Here is a 21344-nt window from a genome sequence, read left to right on the forward strand (position 1 = left end):
TGTCCGGTCTGGTCATCCTGTTATAGGAAGGATATTATGAAGCTGAAGAGGATTCAGAAAAGATTTACCAGGATGTTGCTGGGAATGGAGGGTTTGGGCAAAAAAAAATAGGCTGTATAGGCTGGACCTTTTTTCAGGTAGGTAAAAACAATGACTGCAGATGCTGGAAACCAGATTCTGGATTAGTGGTGCTGGAAGAGCACAGCAGTTCAGGCAGCATCCAAGGAGCAGCAAAATCTACATTTCGGGCAAAAGCCCTTCATCGCGAATAAAGGCAGTGAGTCTGAAGCGTGGAGAGATAAGCTAGAGGAGGGTGGGGGGTGGGGAGAAAGTAGCATAGAGTACAATGGGTGAGTGGGGGAAGGGATGAAGGTGATAGGTCAGGGAGGAGGATGCAGTGGATAGGTGGAAAAGAAGATAGGCAGGTAGGACAGGTCATGGGGACAGTGCTGAGCTGGAAGTTTGAAACGAGGGTGAGGTGGGGGAAGGGAAAATGAGGAAACTGTTGAAGTCCACATTGATGCCCTGGGGTTGAAGTGTTCCGAGGCAGAAGATGAGGCGTTCTTCCTCCAGGTGTCTGGTGGTGAGGGAGCGGCGGTGAAGGAGGCCCAGGACCTCCATGTCCTCGGCAGAGTGGGAAGGGGAGTTGAAATATTGGGCCACAGGGTGGTGTGGTTGATTGGTGCGGGTGTCCTGGAGATGTTCCCTAAAGCGCTCTGCTAGGAGGTGTCCAGTCTCCCCAATGTAGTGGAGACCGCAACGGGAGCAACGGATGCAATAAATGATATTAGTGGATGTGCAGGTAAAACTTTGATGGATGTGGAAGGCTCCTTTAAGGCCTTGGATGAAAGTGAGGGAGGAGGTGTGTGCGCAGGTTTTGCAGTTCCTGCGGTGGCAGGGGAAAGTGCCAGGATGGGAGGGTGGGTTGTAGGGGGCGCGTGGACCTGACCAGGTAGTCACAGAGGGAACGGGATTTGCGGAAGGCGGAAAGGGGTGGGGAGGGAAATATATCCCTGGTGGTGGGGTCTTTTTGGAGGTGGCGGAAATGTCGGCGGATGATTTGGTTTATGCGAAGGTTGGTAGGGTGGAAGGTGAGCACCAGGGGCATTCTGTCCTTGTTACAGTTGGAGGGGTGTGGTCTGAGGGCGGAGGTATGGGATGTGGACAAGATGCGTTGGAGGGCATCTTTAACCACCTGCGAAGGGAAATTGTGGTCTCTAAAGAAGGAGGCCGTCTGATGTGTTCCATGGTGGAACTGGTCCTCCTGGGAGCAGATACGGCGGAGGCGGAGGAATTGTGAAGACGGGGTGGCATTTTTGCAAGAGGTAGGGTGGGAAGAGGTGTAATCCAGGTTGCCGTGGGAGTCAGTGGGTTTGTAAAAAATGTCAGTGTCAAGTCGGTCATCATTAATGGAGATGGAGAGGTCCAGGAAGAGGAGGGAGGTGTCAGAGATGGTCCAGGTAAATTTAAGGTCAGGGTGGAATGTGTTGGTGGAGTTGATGAATTGCTCAACCTCCTCACGGGAGCACGAGGTGGCGCCAATGCAGTCATCAATGTAGCGGAGGAAGAGGTGGGGAGTGGTGCCGGTGTAATTACGGAAGATCAACTGTTCTACATAGCCAACAAAGAGACAGGCATAGCTGGGGCCCATACGTGTGCCCATGGCTACCCCTTTGGTTCTGGAGGAAGTGGGAGGATTCAAAGGAGAAATTGTTAAGGGTGAGGACCAGTTCGGCCAAACGAATGAGAGTGTCGGTGAAGGGGACTGTTGGGGACGTTGGGAGAGGAAAAAATGGAGGACTTGGAGGCCCTGGTCATGGCGGATGGAGGTGTAGAGGGATTAGATATCCATGGTGAAGATGAGGTGTTGGGAGCTGGGGAAACGGAAGTCTTGGAAGAGGTGGTGTCTCGAACGTTTGTGGGGAGTTCCTGGACTAGGGGGGACAGGACAGTGTTGAGGTAGGTAGAGATGAGTTCAGTGGAGCAGGACCATGCTGAGATAATGGGTTGGCCAGGGTAGCCAGGCTTGTGGATCTTGGGAAGGAGGTAGAACCGGGCAGTGCGAGGTTCCCGGACTATGAGGTTGGAAGCTGTGGGTGGGAGACCTACTGAGGTGATGAGGTTCTGTATGGTCTGGGAGATGATGGTTTGGTGATGGGGGGTGGGGTCATGGTCAAGGGGGCGGTAGGAAGGGGTATCCTCGAGTTGGCGTTTGGCTTCAGCGGTGTAGAGGTCAGTGCGCTTTTATCTGCTGGCTTGATGGTGAGGTTGGGATTGGAGGGCTGCGCGTTGTGAGGGTGTGAAGTTGGAGTGGGGGAGGGGGGGTAGACAGGTTGAGGCGGTTAATGTCCTGGCGGCAGTTGGAAATGAAGAGGTCGAGGGCGGGTAATAGGCCAGCGCGGGGTGTCCAGGTGGATGCAGTGTGTTGGAGGTGGGCGAAGGGCTCCTCGCTTTTTTTCACTGGACCATTGGAGTTTGGGGGGGGGTGACCTTAAGAGGTTTACAAAATCATGAAGGATACAGATAAGGTGAATAGCCAGTGTCTTTTCCCTAGGGTGGGGTATTTCTGAAGTCATAAAGTTATAACCTTTAATTACAGGTCAAGACTTCATAGTTTTAAGGCATGAGATGAAAGATTTAAAAAAGACATGAGGGGCAATGTTTTTACATACAGGGTGGGTTGTGTGTAGAATGAACCTCCAGAGGAAGTGATGGATGTGGGCGTGCAGTTACAATGATTCAAAGGTTTTTGGATGAGTACATGAATAAGAAATTTTCAGAGGGATATGGGCCAAGTGCAGGCAGGTGGGACTAGTTTAGTTTGCAATTCTGGTCAGCATAGATGAGTTGAACCGAGGGGTTTGTTTCTGTGCTGTATGACTCTATGACTGTATAACGTACTACATGTGAATAAAAGCCCCCTTTCAGGCTCATTCAATCTCTGCCACACTCCCGAAGGCTCACACGACCATTAGTTCTCACTGGCCGAAGAGGCTGTTGTGAAAGCTAGTTGAGGGGTCAACTACAGGACTTTCCTGCTTTAGGAATAGATAAATTGATCATAGAAGCACGGGTCCTAGTTCAAAAGGAAATCACAGTCATTAGTTTATGCAGAATATGCTGAAAAGACTTCCCAGAGAGACAGATGATGTGGAATATTAGAGCATTCCAAACTGGAGGAGGCGATTCAACCCTTTAGCCCTGCTCTGCTAATCCATTGGATTGCAACGATATTTCTCAATTCCATCTTCCAGTATAAGGTGAGGCAATGGCCTAGTGGTGCTATCACTAGAGATCATTAAACAAGAGATCCCACTAGGGACCTGGGTTCAAATCCTGCTGCAGTAGAGGGTGAAATTTGGATTCAATTGAGGAAAAAAAGTCTGGAATTCAGAGTGTGATGATCTGGCTCAGAGATATGGACTTCACCACCACTTGACAAGATCCCAAACAGGATGCTATATAGCTGAATGACAAATACTTCCCCCCTTGTAATTTGGTCTTGTAGCAATGAAGGATAACCTTCCTTTAGTCTTTGTCATTGAATAGGTATTTCTGGCAGTGGACGATTAATGGTATTAGCTACTTAGTCTCTTTCCCATGTCCCTCATATAGTTGATACTGAAACTGAAAAACTGAAGACGGCTATTCCTTTTGAGTAGATCACCAGAGAAAGCCAATTCCTGGAGAATGGCAGAGAATGCATTCTTAGAAGATGCTACATCAATTGATCAGAATGCTAACGCAAATAGATGGCCAGGTTGTGGGAGACAAATGCCAGACCAGTCAACTCAGCAATCAGGCCTGGATTTACATGGAGACCTGGAGACTCTTGGACCTTTCAAAAGTAGTGTGATCCCAGATCTAGAATTCCTCTCCTAATTCCAGATCGATCCTGCTTTTGCTGAGGAAGGGGAGATGGGGATAAATCATGATTTGTGGTGCTGGAAAAGCACAGCAGGTCAGGTAGCATCTGAGGAGCAGGAGAATCAATGTTACATATGCCCTTCATTGGCTTATGCCCAAAGCGTCGATTCTCCTGCCCCTCGGATGCTGCCTGACCTGCTGTGTTTTTCCAGCACCGCACTCTCGACTCTGATCTCCAGCATCTGCAGTCCTCATTTTCTCCATAAGTCATGGTTTCCAAATGTGGGAACTCCCCCATTTGAACTCAGTGCTGAGATCAGGCTGAGTCTATTTTTCGCTGGACCGTGGGCCTTCACTCATTGTGTGGGAGTTACAATTCTTTCGGGGAGATTTAAATGCTTTTGGGTAAGGTCTCTTGAAATTCAAGCTGACGACTTATTCAGAAAAGCATCCCTTGAAGCACTGAGAAACAAAACTACCTCTCCCAGAGAACTGAGGTAGGTCTTTGAAGGAGCACTCCCCAACCTCCATTCCTTAGTGGCTTACCTCTGTCCTGCATCTGGGGTGGTGGCTCCAATTCCCTCCAACAGCTGCCCTGTCCCCTGACTGTTCGGGGCAATTATTTTCCCTCAAGGGAGGCAAAATTCTTTGATTCCTGCTCTGCGACTCAGAAGCTGAAATAATTTAGTGACAACCTGGTTGGTCAAATTGTATAGGTGAGAATAACTATAGGTTTAATTGCTATTTGGCTAAAGCCAATAATTGAGGTTTTCACGGAATATTGGATAGCTAGGAGCAATTTATTGTTTCAGGCAGCTCATGTGATCTTTGCAAACTCTGTGTGTATGGTTAACTTACTGGTAGCTATCATGTTGCTGCTCATTCTTATTGGTACAATACTTTCAGGCCTACTTCCCAGTCCAAGACATCATCCTTCATTTTCACTGGTCAACTCTCACTGAAGTAGGAATGGATTGTGCAGTCATCTTGACAAACCAAAGGGTGCACATCAGTATCGTCCTACCTATTGCTATGTCAGCGAGGTGTGAAATGCTGTTGAAATGTTTCTCTCCAACTCTCCAACCCTCTCCTCCGCTCTCCTCTATGTAAACAAGAAGACTTTAGCTGCCAACTCAATTACCCCAGTTTCACTCCAATTCGGTGCAGAGGACCAGATTCGTCAGAGATTATTCCCAGATAATCCCTTCCCTCTGTAGGTAGGCAGCACCACTCCTTAGCTGAAACAAAACGATAACTAAGAGTATTGTTCAGTTTCAAAGAGCCTGTTTGTCAAACTCCCATTAAAAAAGTTGCATGGATTCCATACCAGTCATTGTCCCTTACTCGTGACACCCCACTTGCTAAAGATTGTCTGCTAGCAAGTCTACACTAAAAGGTTACTAACCCCAGCCGCATTTGGTGACCTTTACTCTAGACAGTTGATGCACTTGGAAAGCTAATAGCTGCAGAGTATCAAAAAAGAAGCCACCCACTGGGTGGAGAGGAGTCCTGGCCAGGGAAAGGGAAAGGAGATACAGCCATGTTTTGAAAGCATTTACTGACAAAATCATCTGGGGGCATAGTCCTCAGGGACACCAGTCAGGTTTCTCAGTTTGAGAGCCGTGTCAACAGTTTTGATGAAAGCATCAATCATCTTCCTCATCTCGGGTGTGTAGGGATCATATTCCAGTTTGCGAAGGCCAGAGCGTTTGAAATTGCCGTCCTTTTGGCTTTCAACGCAAAGTAGCCGGTCATCAGAGACGTCGAGGCCCAGCACGGACACCATTTTCTTCAGCTGGTTGAAGAGATCACGTTTCAAATCTTCATAATGAACCACCAGGACTTTCCTGCCGTACTTCAGCCAGTCCAGTGTGTGGGATGCCCACCAAGGTGCATAGTTCTTCACAAACTCTGGCCACTCTGTTGAACAAACAGATAAGATATTACAATTCGTAAAGACTTCTTTTCATATCTGAGGTAACTGAACTCTGTAATGCATTCAAAAGGAAAGTGCTCATTTTGTTTTTCCAACTCCAATAGTTGTTGCTAAGGCTAGGCCTAGGGACCCTGGTGTCAACCTCCTCTCAGTATCACATGCAAGGGGCATCCTGTCTGACACTGAACTGGCAGAGTCATGGACACTGAGGCTAATATTAACACAGTTCTGGCCTCTGCTGATGTGCACATTTTCTGACTGGAAACATTGGTCATGGGTCAGAGACGTAAACTCCTGAGTGGGTTACTCTCAGTCCAAACAAATTCCATATCTCAGCTGAGGTTAGCAACCATGTTGCAGACCAGGCATCCATCCAGAAGCTTCTAAATCTCCATTGTTTGTACTAATTCTGTGTGGTGTATGTCCTAAAAGAGCTGCCGAAGTACACAACCCATCAACTTTGAGAGAGAGTCACAGATGTCAACAGCACAGAAAAGGGCCATTAGCCCATTGAGTTTGCACCGGTCAAAAACTAACATTATTCTAAACTAATCTAACTATTTCTAACCTAGCGATTCTAAACTAACCTAACTATTCTAATCCAATTTTTCAGCACTTGTCACACAGCTTTGTAAACCTTGGCATCATAAGTGCACTTCTAAATACTTCTTCAATGTGATGAGGGTTTTTGTCTCTCCCACCCTCACAGGCAGTGAGTTTCAGACACTCACCACCCTCTGAAAATATTTCCCTCATATCTCCTCTAAACCCGAAACCTCCTGCCCCTCACCTTACGTGAATGTCCCTGGTCATCGATCCCTCCATCAAGGGGAAAAGTTCCTGACTGTCAAACCTGTCTATGCCCCTCATCATATGTTCCTCCCATAATTTTATACATCTCAACCATGTCTCCTCTCAGTTGTGTCTGCTCCATTGCAAAAAAACTCCATTTTGTCCCCTCTCTCTTCAAAACTGAAACTTTCCAGCCAAGGCAACATCTTGGAAACTCTCCTCTGCACTCTCTCCAGATCTGTCACACCCCTCCAAAACTGCATACGGTAATCTAGCTGTGGCCTAATCAATAGTTTAGACTATTCCAGCATCACCTCCCTGCTCATAAACCCTATGCCTTTTCACATATGTCATATGTCTTTTTAACCACTTTATCTACCTGTCTCACTACCTTAAGGGACCATATCCTTGGCGCTTCAGGGAAAGCGTGTCGAAGGGTAGGCCCTGGGAGCATTGCAGGCTCATCATGTCATGCTCGTGGTACAGCAATGAAAACAAAAGCATTCTCTTGATATACACGGCTCTCAGCAGGGTCTTACTATTGACATGCATTCCCTTGTCTTGGTTGTCCTGTCCAAGTGCATCAAGATGCTGAGGCCTGTGTATACCAAGTGCATGCCTTAATTTTCATTTCTCTACAACAAACAAGACCTGTTCTCCTTTCAGAGTGAGTCTGCACTGCACCCAGGACTTGTTTTCTCAGTCCAAAATTCCACTTTTCACAGTTTATTGATTCCTGTTTGTAAACTTTTCTGAGGAAGGATGCTTTTGCTCTCAAGAGAAGATTTCCCAGGCTGATTCCGGGTATGGCAAGGCTGATGTATGAGGAAAGATTGACGGGCTTAGGATTGTTTTCACTGGAGTTCAGACAAATAGTTGGGGGTGGGGGGGTGGATCTCATAGAGACTTATAAAATTCTAACAGGGCTAGACAGAGTAGATGCAGGGAGGATGTTCCCGATGATGGGAGTGTCCATAACCAGGGATCACAGTCTGAGGATTCAGGGTGGACCACTTAGATTAGATTAGATTCGATTCCCTTCAGTATGGAAACAGGCCCTTCAGCCCAACAAGTCTACACTGACCCTCCAAAGAGTAACCCACCCAGACCCATTCCCCTACATTCACCCCTGACCAATGCACCTAACACTACGGGCAATTTCCCATGGCCAGTTCACCTAACCTGCACATCTTTGGGCTGTGGGAGGAAACCGGAGCACCCGGAGGAAACCCACGCAGACACGGAGAGAATGTGCAAACTCCACACAGACAGTTGCCCAAGGCGGGAATTGAACCCGGGTCCCTGGCGCTGTGAGGCAGCAGTGCTAACCACTGCTGTTATGATGTAGGACGGAGATGAGGGGACATTTCTTCACCCAGAGAGTGGTGGGCCTGTGAAATTCATTATCCAGGAAGCAGTTGGTGCCAAAACATTGAATGTATTTAAAGGGCAGCTAGATATAGCACTTGGGGTGAATAGGATCAAAGGTTATGGAGAGAAAGCAGGATTAGGTTGTTGAGTTGGACATTCAGCCATGATCGCAAAGAATGGCAGAGCAGGTTCAAAGGGCTGAATGGCCTTCTCTTGCTCTTATCTTCTATGTTTCTATGTTTAAACCACAAAGGGGGTCAGGCTTGAGATGTTTATTGCCTGGTTGCCTCAAGCTTCTACGTTCTAAAAAGACGTCACTTAAATGGTGCCACAGAATGACTTAAGCCTGTAGGGTCATACACTCAACCAATAATGAGCAAAAGTAAACATGAAATAATAAATGCATGTTTTTTTTTCCTGAAAACATGAGGGACTTATGAGGATAAACAAATGCAGCACTGCATTAGGATGTGCAATTTGGATGCGCAAGTAAGAAATATTGTACTGGGAGAAAAAAAATAAGCTGATAAGATGAAGCTGTCAAGATGTTTCTGGCACATCTTTATTGTCACAAGGACAAATGTCCCAAAGGTAGCTGTATGTGATGGAGATTAAATGAGGAGTGAACATGCAAATTCATAGTCCCACTCTCCTTCCTGCAGAAACTTCCCTGTGAACACCCAACAATAAAGAAAAAATTGAAGGTCTTTTAAAAATGACTGCACTCCTTTTCCTTCTCAAAGTAGTTCCATCCACCAGCAGTCATTTCTCAACTCGAGGCAACAGCCTCCTGGCTCAGATAGCTGGGAAGGAGCCAGTGATGCCTCAGTGTCTGAACTTCTTGTTCGGTTTCTCCTAGTCAGATGCGCAGAGCAGATGCCTGATTAAGCAGCTAACTGTAGCCAAGTCCCCACTGAATCATCAGAGAGAGAAGCTATTTCATTAAGCAGATATAGGGCAATTCACCTTGTGTAATCACAGCACATAAAACTTTGCTTTACAATGGCCCCGAGGAGATCATAAAACTAATGCCATGGAACTGTGTGACAATGTAACAGATACTTCAGCCTCAGCAAAGGCAGCAGCCGGGACACCATGTCTGAAGCTGAAAGATGAGGCTGGGGTCCTAACGTGGCAAAGTCACTGTAGCGAGTACATCATAACAGCTCCTGCTGTGGTTTGCAATGGAAATTCACAAACAATTAATTATGTCACTTAAAACATCTTCAAATAAATGTAACTGGCAACTATTTCATTAATTCAAATTTTGTCATCGCAATATAAGCTCTTCCTTCTTCTCCATGAGTCATCCTGCCTGTTGGTTTGACATTCGTATGCTCAATTTTCCATATGAGGCTTTCACTTGGACAAGTGTAACTGGGGCTCAGGGACTTTCAGAATTGGGCTTTACACACAACACCGGACATTTAGAGAGAAGTCTCCTCCCTGTTCCAAGCATCAGCTTTCAAGGAACGACAGATTTGGATAACACCAACCCATTACGGTAGTTACAGGAGCTGCAGCTGATGCCAATTCAGTAGTGAATACTTTGATGAGGTTGAGTAGATGGACGTCATGTCTAGGGTAGGTGACAGAGGTGAAAACTGCATGAGAAACTAGATTAGATTGGTGCTGAAAAAGCACAGCAGTTTATGCAGCATCCGAGGAGCAAGAAAATCGACATTTTGGGCAAAAGCCCTTCATCGGGCTTCCTGATGAAGGATTTTTGCCCGAAACATTGATTTTCCTGCTCCACGGATGCTGCTTGAACTGCTGTGCTTTTCCAGCACCACTCTAATCTAGAATCTGGTTTCCAGCATCTGCAGTCCTTGATTTTACTGCATGAGACACAAGTTGTAGTAAATTTAACAAGTTTGTTATCTCTGATTAGCTGTTGCTTCTTTCTCAAAGCTCATTGTTTGGAGCTTGGCCCATGTGGCAGCCATATTTTCTGCAGGTAAGTCGAACATCTTGTGCCCTCTTCAGATCAAAGGTGTGGCCATGACTACCAGCATGGGCCCCAGCTATGCATGTCTCTTTGTGGGGGATAAAATTGGAATTTGTTCCAATTCTGCTCAGCCCCCCCCGACACAACTCTTTCTCCAGTATATTGATAACATCACTGATGCCTTCTCCCTCTCTCATTTGGAATTGGAAGAATTTACCAATTTTGCTTCCAGTTTTCACTCCTTTCTCACCTTCACTTGGTCCATCTCTGATTCTTGCCTTCCCTTCCTTGACATCTCTGTTTCCATTTCTGAGGATAGGCCTGCCACTGATATACACTAGAAACCCAGCGACTCCCACAGTTACCCTGTTTATACCTTCACACATCTTGCTTCCTGTAAGGACTCTATCCCATTCTCCCAGTTTCTCTGTCTCTGTCGTGTCTATTCCATCAATCCCACCTTCCCTGGGGGACCTCAGAAATGTCCATATGTTTCTTCAACTGAAGATTTCCCACCACTGCGGTTGATAAGATCCTCAGCTGGGTCCAACCCATCTTCCACACTTGCTCCATGATCCCTTCTCTTCCCTCCCATAACACCGAATGGGTTCTTCTGGTCGTTACCTACCATCCCACCAACCTTCACACCCAAAGAATCATAAGCTGCTACTTCTGCCGCCTCCACGAGATGCTACCACCAAACACTTATTCCCCTCTCCTCCCTTGTCAGCTTTCTACAGCGACCATTCCCTATGGGGCACCTTGGTCCACTCTTCCTTCACTCGCAACATGCCCCCTCCACCCCACAACCCCATGGTATCTTCCTCTGCAACAGCACAAAGTGTAACACATGCCTGTTTACTTCCTCCCTCTTCAGTATCCAAAGGCCCAAACGCAACTTCCAGGTGAAGCAGTTATTTACTGCAATTCAGTCAATCTTTTCTATGCCATTCACTGCTCACACTATGGTCTCCTCTACACTGGGGAGATACAATACTGACTGGGTGACCTCTTTGCGGAACGCCTATGTTCTGCCTGCAAAGAATGACTGCGAATATCCAGTTGCTTGCCATTTTAACACACAACCACTATCCCTCGACAACATCCCTGTCTCTTGTGTTCCAATAAAGCTCTTTGCAAGCTGGAGGAAGAACCAACACCTCATTGTCCTCTTGGGGACCTTGCAGCCTTCAGGTCTCAGTGTTGAGTTCAATAACTTTAGACCCTGAACATCTTCTCCCCAGTCCCACCCTCACACCTCAGGCCCTGTCATCACATGGCCTGCTTTTAGCACAGCCAACCCATTTTCACCTACTCATGGTCCCCATTGGCAGCTCTTTCCTTTCCCTGGCTTATATTTTCAATCTCTTTGTCTGCATGATATTTCTTCTCTCCCTCGGAGCTCTCTGTCTTTACCTATTGCTTCCTCCTTTCTCCTTCACCCACCTTTTCCTAGCCACCATCAGTTCTGAAGAAAGGTCACTGACCCAAAGTGTTAAATATGCTTTCTCTCCACAGATCCTGCCAGACCTGTTGAGTTTCTCCAAAAATTACTGTTCTTGCAGCATCCTCAGCACTTAATTTTGTTACAAAAATGAAATGCTGCTTTCCAGGAAAGATTGGGCCATATCGATTTTTATTGCTTTTATTTTATTCATTTTTATGAAAATTCATGACACTTCCATTTAGACTTGACGGTGAAGCAGAACTCCTGACATGGTTCATTTTCTTCTTTAATCTTTGGCTGTGATACTGCCTGTATTGTGAACTCTGACCTTTCACTTAGTTCAAAGGCAAAAGGTGAAAAATCTGCAGCTGTGTCCAATCCTTGACATTGAGGACACTTTCCGTCATGTTGGGTGGAATGACCACCATATTAAATGGGATGGATTTGGAACCGATCTCATTACACAAGACTGGGCATCCATGAGGCAATCTGGACCAATATTGTACTCCAGTACAGTCTGTAACCTCCTGGCCCAGCATATCCCCCACTCAACTATTACCATCAAGCCAGGGGATCAACCCTGGTTGAACAGAAATTGTAGGAGGGCATGCCAGGAGCAGCATCAGGCATATCTGGAAATGAGATGTTAACCTGGTGAAGCTACCAAAGAAGGCTACTTGCATACCAAATAGTTCAAGCAGTAAGTGACAGAGTTAAGCAAACCTACAACTGACAGATCAGATCTCAGCTCTGCAGTCCTACCACACCCAGTCCTGAATGGTGGTGAGCTATTAAATAACTCACTGGAGGAGGAGGCTTCAAAAAGTATCCCCATCCTCAATGATGGAAGTGTCCAGCACATCAGTGCAAAATATTGGGCTGAAACATTTGAAACATTCTTCAGCCGGAAGTGCCGAGTGGATGATCCATTTAAGCCTCCTTCAGAGGCCCCAACATTGTAGATGCAACAATTCTTCCAATTCGATTCACTCCATGTAACATCAAGGTACGTTGGAAGTTCTGGTCTGTGAAGGCTACAGACCCTGACAACATTCCAGAGTTGTGTTCCAGAACTTGCCGCTCCCCTAGCAAAGCTGTTTGAATATAGCTACAACACTGGCACATAATCAACAATTCGGATAATTGTCCTGAACACAAAAACCAGGACATAACCAACCCGGACAAATACCATCCCATCAGTCTACTCTCATCAGTAAAGTGGTGGAAGATTTCATCAACAGTGCTACCAAGAGCAGTGCGGTGAGTAACACCCCCTGATTCCCCAAAGTCCGTCCACCATCAACAAGGCACCATGCAGGAGTGTGATGGAATGCTCCCCACTTGCCTGGATGGGTGAAGCTCCAATAACACTCAAAACGTTTGATGTCATCCAGGACAAGGCAACTCACTTGATTGGCATGACACTCACTAGCATTCACTCCCACCACCACCGATGCTCGGTAGTAGAAATCAGTACCATCTCCAAGATGTACTGCGGACATTCACCAAAGCTCCTACGACAACACCTTCAAACTCATGACCACTTCCATCTAACAGGATATGATACATGGCAACCTCACCACTTGCAAGTTTCTCCTCAATCCACCATCCTGACTTGGAAATATATCGCTGTTCTGACAGTGTCATTGTGTCAATCCTCTCTCTTTAACAGCACTGTGTGTGTCCCTACACCACAGAAATCTGATTTGATTTGATTTATTATTGTCACATGCATTGAGATACTGTGAAAACTATCGATTTATGTACTAACCAGACAAACCATACCTTACTTAATTACATCAGGGTAATCAAACAGAATGCAGAATATAGTGTTCCAGCTACAGAGAAGGCACAGAGAAAGATCAACTCTAATATAAACATAGACTAATGCATGTAAACTCAACAATAAGTCAAATTTCATATAATATAAATTAGCATATGAGAGATCAGAGACTCCAATGATTCAAGGAGGTATCTTATTATCACTTTCTACGTGCAATTAGGGATGAGCAATAAATGCCAGAAAAGCCTTTATACCTCTGAATGAAAGTAAAAAAGTTGACAATTACTAATTTCTTTCCCAACAACTCTGCCAATGAATCAGTACTCCCTCTGTAAATTAGCCAGTCTGAGCTATCTCTTCTCAGCCATCTGCAGATAATGTTTGGAGTCACTGATTATGACCCCCTCAGTAGTGCTGGTATCAGCAAGTAAGAATACAATAAATGATACATCATAGACAAAACTCTTTGTTTTTCCAACCGTACCTGAACCACTGAGTCTAAGTAAAAAGAGTCTGTGAATTAGCATTGAGAACACTTTGAACAATGCTGTTGGTAACGTGCTGAGACATCCTGTGCTCAGTTCTGGATTCTAACTTAAGTGTACAAGTGGCTCAGATGGAAGAATAAACACCTTAAAGCAGCTCAGATCAAACCTCTACCCATCAAAATATGACAAGATGTTGGAACGGCATGGCAACATTTCCAAACATCTTTCTTTCTAAATGAACTGAAGCTTTGTGATTGATTTAATCACTGCCTGGATTTTGTGTTTGTGAAGCAAATAATGATCTTTGTGTCAAAGTTGGGACTACTCCCTATAATTGACACCATTTTTCTCAACAAGATCTGCTCAAGTTTGAAAGAGAGAAAGCAGACTCAATGTGGTCAAAGGATATATCAAAAACAGCCTACAAACCATGAGGTCCCCTTTTTGTTGCTGCTGGGCAATTCAGCTCTACTTTTAACTCCAACATTATTCAAATACAGACTTCTAGGTCTTGGTGTAATGATATTATTAAACTGGAGAGGGTTCAGAAGAGATTTACCAGGATGTTGCTGGGATTGATGGGTTTGAGTTATAAAGAGAGGCTCGAAGGCTGGTACTTTTTTCACTGGAGTGTAGGAGGTTGAAAGGTTGGCTCAGTGGTTAGTACTGTTACCTCACAGCGCCAGGAGCCTCAGTTCAATACCAGCCTTGTGTGACTGTCTGGGTGGAGTTTGCACATTCTTCCTGTGTCAGTGTGGGTTTGCTCTGGTCTCCTCCCACAGTCCAAGGATGTACAGGTTAAGTGAATTGGTCATACTAAATTGCCCATAGTGATCAGGGATGTGTAGGATAGGAGCATTAGCCAGGGGTAAATGTCGAGTAATAGGGGATTGGGTCTGGGTGGGTTACTTATGAAGGGTCAGTGTGGACTTGTTGAGCCAAATGGCCTGTTTCCACACCGTAGGGACTCTATTCTAAAATAATGAGGGGGATATGGCAGGTGTCTTTTCCTTAGGTGGGGGATTATGCCCCTCAATGAGGAGGGATCTTTTTAAGATGAAAGGGGAAAAATTTTAAGAAGACATTAGAGGCAATTTATTTTACACAGAGGATGGCTGGCTTGTGGATGAACTTTCAAAGGAAGTGATGGTTGCATTTGCAGTTACAATGTTTAAAAGACATTTAGATAAGTACATGAAGAAGAAAGGTTTGGAGGGATATGGGATAAGAAGGCAGGTGGGAGTAGTTTAGTTTGGAATTATGGTCGGCATGGACGGTTGGACTGAAGAGTCAGTTTCCGTGCTGGTACATCTCTATGACTCTATGACTAGTTGGACCAAACAGTCTGTTCCATGCTGTATGACTCTATGACTATATGAAATGGATAAATCACTTGGATACAATTTGTAGAGTTCAAAAAACATTGACCAAATACCAGTTGAATGAGATTTTCAGACCCATGATTGAATCAAATCTGACTTGCTACAACCTTTCATGATATTTTATTCTATCTTCCAATGTTCGAGTAAATGGTAATGCCTCAGTTTGAACCTTTGACTGCTGGAGGTGGAGGTGGAGGTGGAGGGAGGGAGTGGGCAGAAATCAGGTTGTAGAAATGAACAATACACCGTGTATTGTTCCGTGGACCAAATGAAAATCTCAGTCTGGCACTGTAATGAATGATTGGTCTGGCGATTCAGGTGTGGGTGCTGTCACGATGGTGATAGCATTGTCTAGCTCTTCGCCAGGATACACAATCCAGGAGGTGGACTGCAGAGGGAGAAGGGATTAAAAGGGATGAGTGGATTGGAAAATGGAAGTGGTGCTGGAGATACATCAATTGTGTTCAGTTCAACTGTGTCACATTTCACCTGAGAATCAATATTACTTCATAATAAAGTGCTTTACAATTATGTATCATTAACCCTAGCTCCAAAAGCCATCTTTTCTTTTAAAAATAATTTTAAATCTCGACATGTGGTCAGCTCATGATGGACAAAAGGTGAGTTGATATAGTAGATGTAAGGGCAAGAATGATAGCTCAAAAGCATAGGTTGGCAGGAGTAGGCACCCGAACTTGGAATAAAGGGTCATGGGATGTAGGTAACAGGACATAGTTTGGCCTGGAGGGTATGAATTGCGTGAGGGATGCATGGAGGACATGAGGTGGCAGTGATTGGTATGGATAGGACATGGGGAAACTGTGGGGGATTGTGCAAGTTAGAAGGGATGTTTTTATCTTTTTTTTGGTAAAATCTTTGAAAAAGCTGCCACCTTAAATGAGCTGAGTCTCCTGCCCAGGCTATCTTTGCAGCCAGCAGCTCCTGCACTATTTCTTGGATCAGCCAAGGTGACTTCTGGCAAACCAAGCATCCAACGAAGGCTCTCCCAATCTCTCAAGTAAAAATATGATATTCTGGGCACTCGTTTTGAGTCGAGTATATGGAACATATATGTGATGGAATACTCCCCATTTGCTTGGATGGGTGCAGCTCCAACAACACTTAAGCAGCTTGACACCATCCAGGTCAAAGCAGCCCATTTGATTGGCACCACATCCACAAACATCCACTCCTTCCTCCACCGAAGCTCAGTAGCAGCAGTGTGAACTATCTACAAGATGCAGGGCAGAAATTTACCAAGCATTGTTGGACAGCATCTTCCAAACCCACCATTGCTTCCATTTAATAGGACAACGATAGCAGGTACATAGAAACACTACCCCTTGCAAGTTCCCCTCCCAGCCACTCACCATCCTGACTTGGAAATATATCACTGTTCCTTCAGTATCACATGGCCAAAACTCCTCCCCTAATAGTACGGTATGTGTATGTACAGCACATGGACTGCAGCAGTTTAAGAAGGCAACTCACCACCACCTTCTCAAGGGCAATTAGGAATGGGCAATAAATGCTGGTCTAGTCAGTGTTGTCCACATCCAATGAGTGAATAACAAAAACAAACTAGATTTCCCCAGCTTTTTGGGCAGGGCATTCCAGAGTGCAATTACTCACTGGAAACAATAATTTCCCATATTCCCTGATGGAGCTGGATCAGAGGGCAGAATCTATTCTGGTTCCTATTTTCCTATGTTTCTTCTGGTTCCTTTGTCAATCACCAATGTCAGAGTTTTATAAATTTGGCATAACTCAAGCAAGAGATTGACTCCTTTGTTATTGCAGAAACTTGGGAACAGAAGCCCATTTCACCCTTTGACCGTGCTACATAACAGCAGAAGAAACAGGAGCAGGAGTAGGCCATCTGGCCCATTGAGCCCGCTCCGCCATTCTATAAGATCATGGCTGATTTTTTCCTGGGACTCAGCTCTACTTACTTGCCCGCTCACCATAACCCTTAATTCCTTTATTGTCCAAAAATCTATCTTTGCCTTTAAACATTCGATGAGATCCACAGATTCACAACCCCTTGAGTGAAGAAGTTCCTCCTGAACTCAGTCCTAAATCTGCTCCCCCTTATTTTGAGACTCTGCCCCCTAGTTCTGGTTTCACCTGCCAGTGGTAATAACCTCCCTGCTTCTATCTTATCAATTCCCTTCATCATTTTGGATGTTTCTATAAGATCCCCCCTCATTCTTCTAAATTCCAATGACTATAGTCTCAACTCTTCTCAATCTCTCCTCATAAGTCAATCCTCTCAGCTCCAGAACCAACCTAGTGAACCTCCTCTGCACTCCCTCCAGTGCCAGTACATCCTTTCTCAAGTAAGGAGACTAAAACTGCACACAGCACTCCACATGTGGCCTCACCAGCTCCCTATACAGCTGCAGCATAACGTCCCTGCCATTCAACTCCATCCCTCTAGCAATGAAGGACGATATTCCATTTGCCTTCTTAATTGCCTTCTGCACCTGCAAACCAAGTGTTTGTGATTCATGCACCAGGACATCCAGTTCCCTCTGCACAGCAGCATGCTGTGATTTTTCACCATTTAAATAATAATCTAGTTTGCTGACACTCCTACCAAAATGAATGACCTCACATTTACCAATATTGTACTCCATCTGCCAGATGTTTGCCCACTCACTTAGTCAATTTATTTCCCTCTGCAAACAGTACTCAGTTCCTTAAATATTCCATGGCTGATCTGGACATTCACAACCTCATGACCAGCCTGATTCATATCCCTAACATTCTTGCCAAACAAAAATCCATTGACCTGAAATCTAAATCAAGTACATGGAACATATATGTGATGGAAATGATGGTGAGTGGCTTGGAGGGGAACTTGCAGGAGGTGGTCTGCCCATGGATTTGCTGCCCTTGTCCTTCCATATGGAAGGGATTGTGGGTTTGGAAGGTACTGTCTAAGGATCTTTGGTGAATACCAGCAGTGCATCTTGTAAGTAGTATACACTGCTGCTCCTGAGCGTTGTGGTGGTGGGAGTGGAGGTTTGTGGATGTGATGTCTATCAAGTGGGCTGCTTTGCCCTGGATGGTGTCAAGCTTAGAGTCATAGAGACATAGAAATGTACAGCATTGAAACGGACTCTTCAGTCCAACTCGTCCATGCCGACCAGATATCCCAACCCAATCTAGTCCTACCTGCCAGCACCCAATCCATATCCTTCCAAACCCTTCCTATTCATATACCCATCCAAATGCCTCTTAAATGTTGCAATTGTACCAGCCTCCACCACTTCCTCTGGCAGCTCATTCCATACACGTACTACCCTCTGTGTGAAACAGTTGCCCTTTACGTCTCTTTTATATCTTTCCCCTCTCACCCTAAACCTATGCCCTATAGTTATGGACTCCCCAGCCCCAGGGAAAAGACTTTGTCTATTTATCCTATCCATGCTCCTCATAATTTTGTAAACCTCTATAAGGTCACCCCTCAGCCTCCGACACTCCAGGGAAAACAGCCCCAGCCTGTTCAGCCTACCCCCTGTAGCTCAGATCCTCCAACCCTGGCAACATCCTTGTAAATCTTTTCTGAACCCTTTCAAGTTTCGCAACATCTTTCTGATAGGAAGGAGACCAGAATTGCACACAATATTCCAACAGTGGCCTAACCAATGTCCTGTACAGCCACAACATGACCTCCCAACTCCTGTACTCAATACTCTGACCAATAAAGGAAAGCATACCAAACTCCTTCTTCACTATCATATCTACCTGTGACTCCACTTTCAAGGAGCTATGAACCTGCACTCCAAGGTCTCCTTGTTCAGCAACATTCCTTAGGACCTTACCATTAAGTGTATAAATTCTGCTAAGATTTGCTTCCCCAAAATGAAGCACCTCGCATTTATCTGAATTAAACTCCATCTGCCACTTCTCAGCCCATTGGCCCATCTGGTCCAGATCTTGTTGTAATCTGAGGTAACCCTCTTCGCTGTCCACTACACCTCCAATTTTGGTGTCATCTGCAAACTTACTAACAGTATCTCTTATGCTCACATCCAAATCATTTATGTAAATGACAAAAAGTAGAGGCCCAGCACCGATCCTTGTGGCACTCCACTGGTAACAGGCCTCCAGTCTGAAAAACAACCCTCCACCACCACCCTCTGTCTTCTTAAGTATTGTTGGGGCTGCACCCGTCCAAGCAAGTGGGTAGTACTCCATCACACATATGTTCCATATACTCGACTTAGAAATAAGATCAATGGATTGTCAACCGCGAACAGTGTTCTGTAGGTTTCCAGGACTCTCTTGTCAAGAAACAGTGCTTCTTGACTTCAGTCCTCAATGGCTCATCTCTGACTTAAGGTCAAGTCCTTTGTTCAGGACACACCCTACACACAACCTGCCTTCTGCACTACAGGAACTAGTTTCTCTCTATCTCTCCTGTTCCCAACACAAACCCTTTGCTAAGCAGGATCATGCAGGGGTAAAGAAAGGTGACAACATTGATCTCCTCAGCTTTGTGGTGATGTGTGGTCTTCATAAAAATTCATAAAAGTTTGGCAAACAGATTAGGAAAGCCACAAATTGCAGCATCTGGTCCACCTAAACAAAACTTCCATGGATAACACAGTACCAGTGCTAGAGTCTCAGTTGTCAGCGTGTCCAACATCCCACTGCCTGAGAGTTAGCAAACCAAGAACCTGGGGAGGTGTGAAACAGCCAGTCTCAAGGGAGGTAGTGCTCAAATGGTCATCAGGCTGTCAATGCATAGGATCTGGGAATTAAACTGGGAGTGTGGTGAATGGAATACTTTGGAGTCAGTTCTGTCTGATGAGAAATAGGGAACACAGTGAGAGCATTTGAGACAAAAATGTAATCAAGTCTTGAGTGACCTGCAACATTCATTTGTGTATCAGCCAGTTGACAGGGTATTTAATTGCAATATCAAGGCCCCAATTTCGTTATCTCTTCTTTATCAGGCAATCCCCATTTGAATTGAATCTGTAAATTAATGATCTTCCCTTGGGTAATGAGCATATTTTTACAACCCATGTCTGTCATAAGAGAGTTCACAATTTAACGGACTCTTGAGCATAATTTATTCTGTACCATAAAATCAACACATGTTTAAAGACCATAACAAAAAAAGAGAGATTATTAAAAAGATAACATCTAACTTTTGTGAAGCTGTTAATTTCACGTCAATTTCCAGAACTCGAATTGAGTGGGTTGTTGCCTGGCACATTGTGTTCTGACATTGCACAGCACGGATGTGTTTCTACTTAATGTTTTGATACATAGCAGAACCATTCCACACTGGGTCAGTACGTCTGGTGCTATCAGCAAATAGCTCTTGCCATCTCAAATGAGTTGCCAGAGGGAACTCTTATGCAGAAACAGTAATGGGCAGGTCGATTGATGATATCTGATTCCAACTGAGTCTGCTCGCTAGAATAATCCAATCATCCTCTACCCAGCCTTCTGCACTTGCTCCTTCATAAAACCCACTCTTGCCATCACCTCTCTAGGTTAATTCTACAATCCCAGAGGCAGACTAGGGTGACAATGGATTTAGTGACCTCTGTGCGTTCCATGAGCATTGGTTCAGAATTGGGGTGCAAGCTCTCTGTTTCAAGCCTTATCTCCTTTCTTCAACGTGGGTAACCTCTGTGATGAATCTTATCCTTTGTCAGATTTCACAGGCATGGGGGAAAAGACCCTGCATTTTCAGAGAGCCGAATACATTCACTTTCTGTCAAAATAAGTGACCCAAAAGAACCTATTTTGCTCTTTGGGACTAGCGTCATCTTTTATATTGTGTCATAACAACACTCAGTAACAGTTCCTTTCTCCACCAAACACTATTATGAGCTGCTGGTTATAATATTTGCTAATCTTTACTTTCAGTTTTATAATACAGAGACTACATTCAATGCACGTTCCTTAATTTTAACAGGTCAAAAGTAATCTATTTTCTGGGTGTACATTAGTAAGATGCAGAATATTACCGCAACGCTATGAAACCCCACCTTGCAACTCCATCTAGTCATCAGCCAAGGATAACCTTAGCTCAATACTGGGTCATATTCCAACTGAGTAAAAAGTGTGGTCTGCAGATGCTGGAGAGCAGAGCTGAAAATGTGTTGCTGGTTAAAGCACAGCAGGTTAGGCAGCATCCAAGGAACAGGAAATTTGATGTTTCGGGCACAAGCCCTTCATCAGGAATGAGGAAAGTGTGTCCAGCAGGCCAAGATAATATCAGCATTCCGCAAAGACCCTCCCCTATCAGCGTTCCACAAAGACTCTCCCCATCAGCGTTCCGCAAAGACCACTCCCTTCGTG

General features: G+C 45.1%; 1 protein-coding gene across 1 annotated transcript in view; it reads right to left on the minus strand.

Annotated features, from left to right (window-relative positions):
- Nucleotides 1-4648: 4648 nt before the first annotated feature.
- wscd2 (WSC domain containing 2) overlaps nucleotides 4649-21344 on the minus strand; it is a 307700-nt gene continuing 291004 nt past the window's right edge. Inside the window, exon 8 of the mRNA XM_060843467.1 lies at nucleotides 4649-5787. Within this exon, the coding sequence (XP_060699450.1) occupies nucleotides 5435-5787 (353 nt within the window). The 3' untranslated portion in view covers nucleotides 4649-5434. The remainder of the gene's footprint in view (nucleotides 5788-21344) is intronic.

Source organism: Hemiscyllium ocellatum, chromosome 24 (assembly GCF_020745735.1).
Source record: "Hemiscyllium ocellatum isolate sHemOce1 chromosome 24, sHemOce1.pat.X.cur, whole genome shotgun sequence".
Lineage (NCBI taxonomy): Eukaryota > Metazoa > Chordata > Chondrichthyes > Orectolobiformes > Hemiscylliidae > Hemiscyllium > Hemiscyllium ocellatum.